Source organism: Populus alba, chromosome 1 (genome assembly GCF_005239225.2).
Source record: "Populus alba chromosome 1, ASM523922v2, whole genome shotgun sequence".
Lineage (NCBI taxonomy): Eukaryota > Viridiplantae > Streptophyta > Magnoliopsida > Malpighiales > Salicaceae > Populus > Populus alba.
The window spans coordinates 38,924,749-38,936,494 of NC_133284.1; the positions used below are offsets into that span (position 1 = coordinate 38,924,749).

General features: G+C 40.4%; 1 protein-coding gene across 1 annotated transcript; it reads right to left on the reverse strand.

Annotated features, from left to right (window-relative positions):
• Nucleotides 1-40: 40 nt before the first annotated feature.
• On the reverse strand, nucleotides 41-6,445 carry LOC140955246 (uncharacterized). The gene is made up of 10 exons (XM_073407336.1): nucleotides 6,181-6,445; nucleotides 5,613-5,734; nucleotides 4,615-5,423; nucleotides 3,328-4,530; nucleotides 2,874-3,129; nucleotides 2,118-2,513; nucleotides 1,805-1,865; nucleotides 1,410-1,609; nucleotides 1,062-1,223; nucleotides 41-469 (listed from the first exon to the last, which is right to left on the reverse strand). The coding sequence occupies exons 1-10, from the start codon at nucleotides 6,443-6,445 to the stop codon at nucleotides 41-43; spliced, it is 3,903 nt and encodes a 1,300-aa protein (XP_073263437.1).
• Nucleotides 6,446-11,746: the final 5,301 nt, after the last annotated feature.

Below are 11,746 nucleotides of genomic sequence, written 5' to 3' on the forward strand. Positions count from 1 at the left end.
GACAGATTGCAGCCAACCTCTTTTCACTGATCAGGTTTAACTATTCATATCTTACTTTGGCCCATTCAGCCTCTTCTAATCCTGAATCCATCAACACCCTCAACGAAGGTATTTCTACTTCCAAAAGCATCACCGCCTCCATTCCATATACCAGAGCATACGGAGCAGTCCCTGTCGAGGTCCTTACTACAGTGCGATATGCATAGAGAGCAAACGGCAACATCTCATGCCAATCCTTGTAAGTGACTACCATTTTCTGCATAATTTTCTTGATGTTCTTGTTGGCTGCTTCCACGGCACCATTCATCTTGGGCCTATATGGTGAGGAATTTGAATGCTTGATTTTCCATTTTGTACAAAGCTCCACGATCATTTTGCTGTTGAAATTCTGTGCATTATCGGTCACTATCTTTTCTGGCGGACCATAGCGACAAATCAAGTCTTTTTCTATAAACCTCTTCACCACTTTCTGTGTTACATGGGTGTATGAACTGGTTTCTACCCATTTTGTGAAGTAGTTAATACGAGGATGAATCTATGCCCATTGCTAGCTTTTGGGTTAACCGGTCCATCACATTAATTCCCCACATCGCAAACGGCTAGAGCGATGCTAAATTAATCAGAGGAGTTGGAGGGGCATCGGCCTTATCGCTATGGACTTGACACTTGTGACATTTCCTGACATAGTCGATGTAGTCTTTTTCTAATGTCATCCAGAAATAACCAGCCCTTTGTATCTTTCTTGCTATCATATGCTCGTTAGCATGAGTTGAGTAAATCCCTTCATGTACCTCCCGTAAAGCATTTTTAGCATCTGTCTCATTCAAACACCTTAGCAAGGTTCTGTTAAATGATCTTTTATACATAATCTCTACGTCTAGGTAGAAATCCATGGCCAGCCTTCTTAGGGTTTTCTTATCCATCTTCGAAGCTCCCACTGGATATTCTTGATTTTACACAAAATTCTTGATATCGTAGTACTAAGGCTTTCCATCTACCTCCCCTTCAACTGAGCAACAGTGAGCTGGGTTATTTCTGATGTCTATGTGTACAGGATGTACCTTATACCCGAGATCAATCGTAGCCATAGCAGCTAACGTGGCCAAAGCATCCGCAAAATGGTTCCCTTCTCTTCTTAGATGGGTGAATCTTATCTCTTCGAATTCTTCTGACAATGTAGCTAAATATTCCTGGTACGACCTCAATTTTTCCTCCTTTGTTTCCTATTCTCCTTTCACCTGACAAATAATTAACATTGAATCACCATATACATCTATCTTTCAGACCTTCAACTCTAGCGCGACTTCTAAACCCAAGATACAAGCCTCATATTCAGCCGTATTGTTGGTGCATTCAAAATACAATTTAACTGAAACCGGATATTGTTTCTAGTCAGGAGAGATGATCACTGCGCCGACCCCATTGCCATAAACATTCACTGCTCTGTCAAAAAACATGGTCCACCAATTCGTCTTTTCTTCTTCTCCCGCTATTGACAATACATTTTCATCTGGGAAATCAAAATCCAATGGCTCATAATCTTCGACAGCATTATCAACTAGGTGGTTGGCAATCGCACTCCCCTTCACAGCTTTCCTTGTCATATATACTATGTCATATTCTAACAACAAAACCTGCCACCTTGCAATTCGGCTTGAGAGATAGGGCTTGTCACATATGTACCTTAGTGGATCCACTTTTGAAATTAACAAAGTGGTGTGATACAACATGTAATGTCGTAATCTTTTTGTCGCCCAAACCAATGCACAACATAGTTTTTCTATCACAGTGTATTTGGACTCACATTCAGTGAACTTCTTACTCAGGTAATAAATAGCCCTTTCTTTCCTGCCAGTTTCATCATGCTGACCCAATACACATCCCATAGCTGTTTCAATTACCGTTAGATATAGTATTAAAGGCCTTCCTGATACAGGAGGAACAAGCAAAGGTGGACTTTGTAAGTATTGCTTGATTTTATTGAATGCCTCCTTACACTCCTCATTCCAAATCCCAGGATTCTTTTTTCTTAGTAGCCGGAAAAGAAGTTCACATGTTATGGTTAGTTGAGCTATGAATCTGGCACTATAGTTCAATCTTCCCAATAATCCCCTCACCTCCTTCTCCGTCTTTGGGGATGGCATGGATTGGATGACCTTCACTTTATCAGGATCCACCTCTATACCTTTGTTGCTTGCCATAAATCCCAGCAGCTTTCCAGATTTAACTCCAAATGAACATTTTGCAGGGTTGAGCTTTAGTTCGTACTTCCTCAAACGCTCAAATAAATTCCTTAGAACTTTTACATGATCTTCTCCCTTCTTGGACTTGGCAATCATGTCATCTACATACACCTTAATTTCCTTGTGCATCATATCATGGAACAGAGTCACCATGGCTCTCTGATAGGTGGCTCCTGCATTCTTCAGACCAAATGGCATAACCTTGTAGCAATAGGTTCCCCATGGTGTAATAAAAGTTGTTTTTGCCTTATCTTTCAGAGCCATCTTTATCTGGTTGTATCATGAGAAACCATCCATAAAGGAATACGTGGAACTACAAGCAGCATTGTCTACTAAAACATCTATATGTGGCAGTGGAAAATCATCCTTGGGGCTAGCTTTGTTCAAATTTTGGAAGTCCACACAAACTATAATCTTTCCTTCTTTCTTTGGTACGGCAACAATGTTGGATATCCATTATGGATATTTGACTACTTCTAGAAAGCCTGCATTCCACTTCTGCTTGACTGGCTTACAACCTTCCTCAAGTGATATCTTATGCACGACGATATTTCTATTCAAACCAGGCATATCCTCGTAAGACCAAGCAAAAACATCTGTATATTCTTGTAATAGGGCTATTATCTTTACTCTTTCCTCGGGAGTGATTAAGGTCCCTATTTTCAACTCTTTTTTAATCTGATCATTACCCACATTTGTGGTTTCTAGTTCTTCTGTAGCTGGTTCCCAGGTTTGTTCATGTTGCTCTACTAACTTCGTAAATTCCTTAACATTGCTTTCATCCCATTCTTCTTCTTCCATGGTGATAACATGTTCGTTAAATTTTGGCCATTCATTCTCGATGCTAAGTGTATGTGATGTTATGGAAGGTCCGCTTTCAGGGTTCCTGAAAGCGGAAAGTGTTTGGTATAAATGTACAAATAGAGAGACAAATTTGGAAAACGCATGATCTCATTAACAAAAGGTGGGCCCAATGACAACAACAAAATCTAATTGAAAGCCTGAGCCTTGACTGTCAATTAAGGATAATAAAGCAAACAAAAGCAATGACGAAAGCATGCTAAAGCAAACAAAGTTGGTTTACATTTTAAACACTATTGGAGCTTCTTGAGTCACCCAATTTTGGAACTTCTGGCCCTCGGCCAGCTTTCGCATGAAGTTCTTAACTGAGACTTCTTCCATGGTGTGGATAGTCAATTGTGGCAGGGCTTCATCTTCCCCTCCCGTTACCGTCTTCATGTCACCTCCTTCCATGTTATCCTCCTCCAAGGTATTTATGCTTATATTTAACAGTTCTTGACCAAGGCTTTCTGCTCCTTTATTAGGTTGCATTACATATGCAACCTTCGGGAATGTCACTCTAAGGGGAGGGATTTCCAGTTTTTCTTCTTCAGACTCTCTTCCTTCAATCCTGGCCATTCTTCTTTCCCTTCTCCAATTGGCAGCCCATCGATGATCCTTTTTTTTAGGTTTATACCCCAACCTAAATCTTTGATCGGCACCTTTCATCTTTATCGGGTTAGCCCTTTTTGGTACCTCAGTGATAGGATTATACTGAAAGGGGATCCCCCATTCCAAGAAGCATTGAGCCACTATCCTTGCTGCTTCTGAGATCTTTGGCCTTCTTAGTATTGTGTTTTTAGGCACCAAGTCAGTGTTTACAATCTCAAAAGCATGGATATTGTTAGCCTTACAATCCTCCGCCTCAATGAAAGGTATGACCACATTCTTTATCATGGATATTGTCTCCTCAGCTTTGACAGTCACCAACATCCCGTTCATGATATACTTCAGGCACTGGTGTAATGATGAAGTTACCACCCCGGCCGCATGGATCCACGGTCTTCCTAACAACATACTATAAGAAGGGTAGATATCCATAACTTGAAATGTCACTAAAAACATTTGTGGCCCCATATATAGCTCCACTTTTAAAGTCCCTATTATTGGTCTAGGTGAGCCGTCATATGCTCTGGCCATCATGGTACTTGGTTTCATATAAGATTCATCGATTAGCATTTCTTCCAGAATATGCTTTGGCAACACGTTAAGAGCCGAGCCATTATCGACGAGCACCTTTCCTATGAGGCAGTCCTTGCACCTAACAGTAATGTATAAGGGCTTGTTGTGTCCAGTACCTTTAGCATCAAGCTCATCGGTGGTGAAATACAGGTAATTAGTTGCATGGATTCTCCCCACCAAATGCTCCATGGTTTTCTGTTCAATGTCTTGGGGGATGTACGCCTCATTCAAAACCTTTTGCAACGCGTTTCGATGTGGCTCAGAGCTAAGTATCAAGGACATAAGGGAGATCCTAGCTGGAGTCTTTTTTAGTTGATCTACTATGCAATATTCACTATGCTTTATCAACTTCAAAAATTCATTCGACTCCTCTTTAGTTATTGGCTTATTAACTTCTGTTGCTTTGTCAAAATCTACCACTTCCTTGCCTTTTGCCTTCCTCAACTCTTCAGGAGCAAAACACTGGCCACTCCGAGTTAACCCATTGATTTCAGTTTGGAACAAAGGAAGAGAAGCTTGAATGTGGGGAGCAAAACCATAATTATAAGGCATGGCATTGTGATTTCTTTTGGTGTAGGAAGGTTTAGTCAAGATTAACTTTGGTGGCCCATTAGCTGTTGGTTGAACCCTACATACTCTTGACATCTTATCTTGACCTTCCATCATACTCACCTCATGATTGCCCTCCGCGGGTTCGATCCTCAACTCTCCCAATGTCATCATTTTTGCCACCTTCTTGTGAAACTCGATGCAATCCTCAATATGATGTCCCTCTCTCCCATGGAACTCACAATAGTCACCTCCCTCAAATTGGCCTTCAATATTTATCTCAAGAAATCCTGATTTTATCAACATGCCATACAACTTCTTCATAGATACCTTCAACACCTTGCTTTGATTCCCAACTTCTATCATGCCTACTCCATTATTACTTACGACATGATTAGGCAAGGGATTTGAATTGATGCTGGGCATGTCTTCGAAAGAAACCCTCCCTTTTTTTATAAGCTTTAACAACCTCTTTTTAAAGGCATAGCAGGTTTCGATTCCATGCCCTAGATTACCGGTGTGGTATTCGCAAGTTAATTCAGGCTTGTACCATATAGGAAAAGGCGGTTGGATTGGTGGTAGAAGGACTGGAGTTATTTGTCCAATACTCTACAGTTTCGTGTACAAGTCTTTTAAAGGTATGGGTAGTGGAGGCAGTTGCTCTGAAGTGTATCCTGTATATGGCCTTTGATTGTTTTGGTTGTTTGGCTGGGGATTTGCTCGATTGGTGTTAAAAGGTTTAGCAAAGTTCATGTTGGCGAATTGATGGGCAAGAATTTATGGGTTTTGGTAATTTACTTTTTTATCCTTGTACCCGCCTTTTAAGTTGTTAACGTCACCTTCCCTTTTTCTTCCAACAAAACCTTTCTTCTCTAAAGGCTCCGTTATGCGCCCAGCTTTAATCCCTTGCTTTATTCTTTCTGCCACATGTACAACATCATATAAATGTTGAGATGAGCTCCCCATTAAATGCTTGTAAGGTGCCTTGAAGGTATTAGCGAACAAAGTCACCATCTCCGTCTCTATCAATAGGGGTTTCACATGTGTTGCCTCATCCCTCCATTGACATAAGGCCCGTTCGGTCCGGAGCAATTTCCAAGTTGAACTTGTACTGCTTAAGGAAAGCCTCCACTAAATCCTTCCATTTCTTGATTTTGGCATTATCCAACCTCATGTACCAGCTTAGTGCAGACCCTACTAGATTGTCTTGGAAAAAATAGATCAACAACTTATCATCATGGATCACCTCAGCCATCTTGTTGCAATAGGATCGAAGGTGAGTGTTTGGGCATTCTAATCCAGTGTACTTTATAAACTTCGGTATCCTAAAATCTTTTAGCACCATGATGTTTTGTACCAAGCATACTTTGGAAGCTCGCATGGGACCAATCATTTCCCTCAATTGCTCTTAACCTTTCTTCCAAAGCAGATATCTTGTCGTCGTTCATAAAACCAGTGGACCTATTATCGGGAGGGCCATCCACTGTTAAATCTACAGTGACGTGAGCTTGAGGGGGCTGGGTGAGAATGACAGGTGTAAAGTGTTGTTCCGTTACTGAATCTGCCCCCAAGTTCTGAGATACCCCAGGGACATGAGCTGGGGATGCTCCTATCGGTGTTTGGGTGGACATTCCCTCCCCGTTCTTGGCTCTTGGAAGTTGCTCAAGCAGATTGGTCATTCGTGAAACTTTATTTTTCATGGATTCCAGTTCACTTTGGTAGTGGGATTCTAAGGTGGCCCTCTCTTCGTTCTCCATTCTTGATCTCAGCCTGGTGTAGTGGACCTTGGATGGGGGACCTATGTTTCACGATCTGGAGCGGTGCATGAAAAATATGTTAATGAATGTATGATAAAGAATGATGCATAATGCATATGTAATGTTTTTTTTTTTCAAAAAAGATCGATGGCCAAAATTTCACTTGCATGATAAGTATGGTCTCCTTTTGTCACGTTCCTTATCAAGGGCAGTTTTGCTTAAGTTGTTGCTTCGATAGACTCTAATAAGAGATATTTTACAAAAGACGGGTTAAAGCCCTTTTTCATTAATAATATTAGTTAATACATCTCTTGAAAAGCGAATACAAAAGCAAAGAAGAAAAATACATCAATCTTCCTCTTAATTCTTATTTCTAGCCACTGGCAGGAAAGCAAGGCCTCGATTCTCAATTTTTTCTAAGAATGCATCAGTCTCAGCCAAGTTTTGTTGATAACGAAGGATGTCCCTCCCTACCCATCAAGCATTGGTTCTAATAATCCGTGCATGAATGGCAACTTCATCCATTTGCTCATCTGCTTTGGCCATCTTCTCCATAAGCAACATGTTGTTCCGATTCAGGGTATTGTTGTTGGTGTCGATATGTTCCTTATGTTTCTCTGAAGCTTCCCACTTTTCAGTCAATTGTTTTACCTTTTCCCGCTCTTTGTCAAGTTTTGCTTTCAGCATCCTAATTTCATTTTTTTTAGTTGCCAACTCTGTCTTAACAACCTCCTCTTCCTTACCCTTTCTTTCACATTACTGCAATTCGGCTAGCTGACTTTCTATCATCATATATTTCTTGTTTAACTCATCATACTTCTCGATTCGGTCCAGCAACTCTGGTTGAACATGCAGGAATTTATCTTGATTGTATTCTGCACTCTCTTGATAGTCATTGAAGTCAGCCTTTAATACTTCCAATTCAGAACTGCTCTGCATCCAATCCAAAATCAGTACTCCTTTTTCTTTCTCAGACTCTTCCATTACAGCCTTTCCTTTGCTCAGTTGCAACTCCAACATCATTATCTTCGCATCTCTAGATTCAAGCTGTTCGTTTAGAAATACTCTGCTTTTGTCTCCTTCCATCATCATCATTTTTAATGCTGCTTTGTTTCTCTTGCTTTTTCCCAATTCTATTTGGAGCCTTTCTAATTGCTGCCTAAGGTCCTCCTCATTACTGACCTTCTTCCTTTTCAGTGACCCTTCTATAATTCGTAAAGGCCCGTCTTCAGAACATGGCATACTAGAAGCAGCAGTCAGGGATCTCTTAACCTTTCAGACTCCTTTTGAATTAAAGTCAAGTGGCTCCAATCTTGTTTAATAGTTTCAAGAACTTCTAGCGCGGATTGATCCTTGAAAAACCCGAAAAATTCAGCAAGTCCCACAGTCTTTGGGATGTGTTGTATGCCGCCTAACTGTCTTATCACCAGGGTCGAAGCATAGCTGACATAACCGGTGATCCCAACTAAAGGTACCTAGCATTTTTATCCACAACAGACTAGGACATCAACCGATTTGACCTAAGGGGCTTTCCAACTAAAGTGGCTACTAGGTAACTCTTGTAGCTTTTTCATCCAACCTTGATCACCCAGGCTTCCCCATTCTTCTTCTGCTACTATCTTCAAGGGTTTTTTGTTAAACCACCAAAAATTATTAAAGATCGGCCTTTTGGTTTCAATATGGCTTACCATCCAGATGTATAATAATTGAGTACAACATCTCATTGCACCTTTCCCAGTCTTTCTGAAATGGTTGAGGGTCAGGAACGTCTCAACTAATATGGCAGTTATAGGGTTGACATGAGTATTTTCATATTCCACAAATGCAACAGTAGCTTCTAGACTTATAACTCTTGTTAAGCTTGGAAATAACACGAGACCATATATCCCTAGAGCGATTAACCAATCTCTTTCGAGCATCGATCCATATTGCGATTTTTTTCTTTCTAGTTCAACCTCCAGAAATTTCCACTTTAAACCGCTGGCATTCTTCTCTAAAAATCTGCTCAAATACGGAATTTTCAGTAATTTTGACAATTCAGGGATTATCTTGTCATTTCTCAAAGGGAAATAAACCCTGTGCAAGTGTTTGGGAAACTCCATCAACATTCCATACTCCTTTACAGTGGGACACAAATCCACATTTCCAAAGAAAAAGCATCTGTAATCAGGATCCCAAAAGTTAATCAGGGCTTTGATTGTTGGGTTCAATACTTCTATCTTTGTAATTTCTAGCAATCGCCCATACTTCTTGGAAAATGCTGCCTCATCAATGTTCTGACTATGAACCAATATTCTATTCATCTCATTTATCATGCAATTCAGGTCTTTGACTACTGGAAGCTTCCTTGCATTACATCTAAAGACACCTCCATTTGATAGTTGTGACAATTCAAAAATCTGTCCATATTCCACCGTAGTAAATTTTGTAATGATGGCCATCTTATCGTTTTAAAAGACCTAAAAACCAATATGTTTTATGGTTAGTTTTATGTATTATGCAAAAACATGTATTGTGGAGCATACACCCTAAAGACCGGTTCTAATTCTTTTATGCTTGACAAGGGTAGGTTGGCTATTCAGTCTCTAAAAGGGTTTTTTGTTGTCCCAGTGATCGTCCTCGTAAAGGCAATATGGGGGCTCAGCAGGTAATGGGAAGGCACATGTACCAATCATTACCAGTCTAAGCACTCAGTGAAGAGATGGGGTTTACACAAACTTAAACCTTGACTAAAAGTCATAAGGTAAGCTGCTAGTCCCCCACTTAACCTAAAGTTTGTAATACAAACTCTCAAAAAAAGAATGATGCATGAAACAGATCTATACAATACATGAACAAAATATGTACATAAATTAAAGTGTGTAAATAAAAATAATCATCTTAACGACAAACACAGACAAAACCAAAAATCAGACAAAATAATGCTTAGTCCACAAGGTCTCCAGTGGAGTCGCCATTCTGTCGCACGTGTACGACATAATGCGGCGATCGCCCACCACCCCCCTTTCATGAAAGTGAGGTATGTATCTATCTATTGTGGAAAATATGGTGAGACAAGGAATTCTTTGTCTTTAATCAGTGAAAAATGGACCGGGAGTCGCCACCTAGTATTCTGGTTACTAGGAACCCAAACTGGTCTTTAGAGATCAGGTACGGAGACTGGTTGCGTAAAGGGAAGGTGTTAGCACCCCAACTATGCCCTACCTAAGGTAGGCTGCATTGTTTTGTCTAATAAAATCTAAGTCATGTTATGGTTTCTTATTGTTCAGAATATGCATTACATATAATGTCATACCCCAGGTTCTATTGTTCGAAAAAAGAATTAAATATCCGGAATACGAATTACGTGTAATGTCATGCCCTGGATACTAAGAGATAAACAAAAAAAAAATTTGTTTCTTTTTGAAATTTTAGCCAATGTTCTCTTGACTTTAGTAAACTGGTTATTAAAGTCAAAATGCATGCTAAACATTGATTTTTGGTGTACATAAAAAAAAAAAAAAAAAAAAACACAATATGATTTTTTAACTTGGAGATACTTGGCTGTATGCACACACAAAAAAGAATTTTTTTTATTTTTTATTTTTTTTGTATTTTTGGAAGTTTTGACAAAAACCGGGAATTTTAATATCGGATTTTTGTATTTTTAGCAACATAAAAACACTGCTTGATATTAATCAAAATGACATAAAAATACATGTGAAACTTGTAAAATTACAAACAAATATTTTTGAATTTTTTTTTTTAAAAAAAACCTAGGCCGGATCTGGCCCAACCATCTTGGGCTGGGCCTGACCTGACCCATATACTATGGGCTGGACTCCGCCCAGCCGCATGGGTTGGGCTGATGTTCCAGCCCATAAGTAAAAGAAGGATGGTTACTGTGCGCAGCAGAGTAACCAGCAAATAATATAATTAGTTAGTTACTATGCACGACACAGTAACTAGCTAATTAAATCTTCATTTGCTGCAGAACGTAAATGTTCTGCATGCAAATGAAGCTGAAGCTAAAAAACAGATAGGGGAGAGGAGAAAATTACTTGGAGCAGTGGCGATGCTGGCGCTAAAGGTGGTGGAGTAGGCGGCGACTGTTTTCCTTCCTTCTTTCCTCTGTTTCTCTCCTCAACTCCTCCTTTGTTTTTTCATTGTCTTCTCTTTCCCTCTCTCCGTTCTGTTCCTCTTCTTCCTCTCTGGTTCTACTATGGCGGTGGCAGTGTTGATGGTGGCAGGATGGCGGTGGCAGCTGTCGGGAAGCCCGGTGACTGCGGCTGTGTTTCTCCTCTGTGGCGCAGCGACACTAACGTTTGTGTCTTCCTCTTCTAGTCTCAGTTTTCTCTCCTCTGTCGTCCCCAACTGTTTCCCTCCCCTTTTCTATAACCCCTCTCTCATGTTGTTCTCAGCTTTCTCTTCTCTCTTCAGTCTCTATCTTCCGGTCCCTCTTCAAAAACTTAGTCCTCTCTCTCGATCACCCTTCCTTTCTCTTTCAAAAATCCTGCCAGCCCTCACCCTTTTCTTCCTCTCCATTCGGCACTCCCTCCTCTGTTATTTATAGGCAGATGAGGGAAGGGCCACCCTACTCCTGCCATGGTGCAGGGTAAGGTGAGCCGGGGAGTTGCTCGCAGCTTTTGGCACGCCTGACTTTTCTATCATGGTGGCGTGGTGGCAGGGTCTGTGTAGGCATGGGTCGTGGCCGGTTTTTCGGGTTTTAGAAGAGAGGGAAAGGACTGAAAGGCAGGGGAAAGCTACCTCTTCTTCCCATGTTCCCTGCGTGTGCAGGGGAAGAAGAAGAACCTATGGTGCCGTTCAAAACGGCACTGTAAGCTTGCTTTTTTTAAAAAAAAAAACATTACATGAAACGACGTCATTTTGCCCAAAACGTGTCATTTCATTTTAAAGGAAATGGAGCCAAAATGCATCAATTTCAGACCAGCCTTCAATTTGCGTGCTTTTTCATTGTAGTCCTTGGTTTTGGATTTCTTCAATTAAGTACTTAATTGGCCACCAGACTTCAACATGCATGCAATTAAGCCCCTGATTTGACCCAATCAACTTTAAAAAAATATAATTTGACCCCAGAACTTCAATTTCTTCCAATTAAAACCCAAATTGACTTAAAAATCAAATTTTCTTGTAATCAAACCCTTCAATAATTCAATTAAACCTTCAATAAAATTT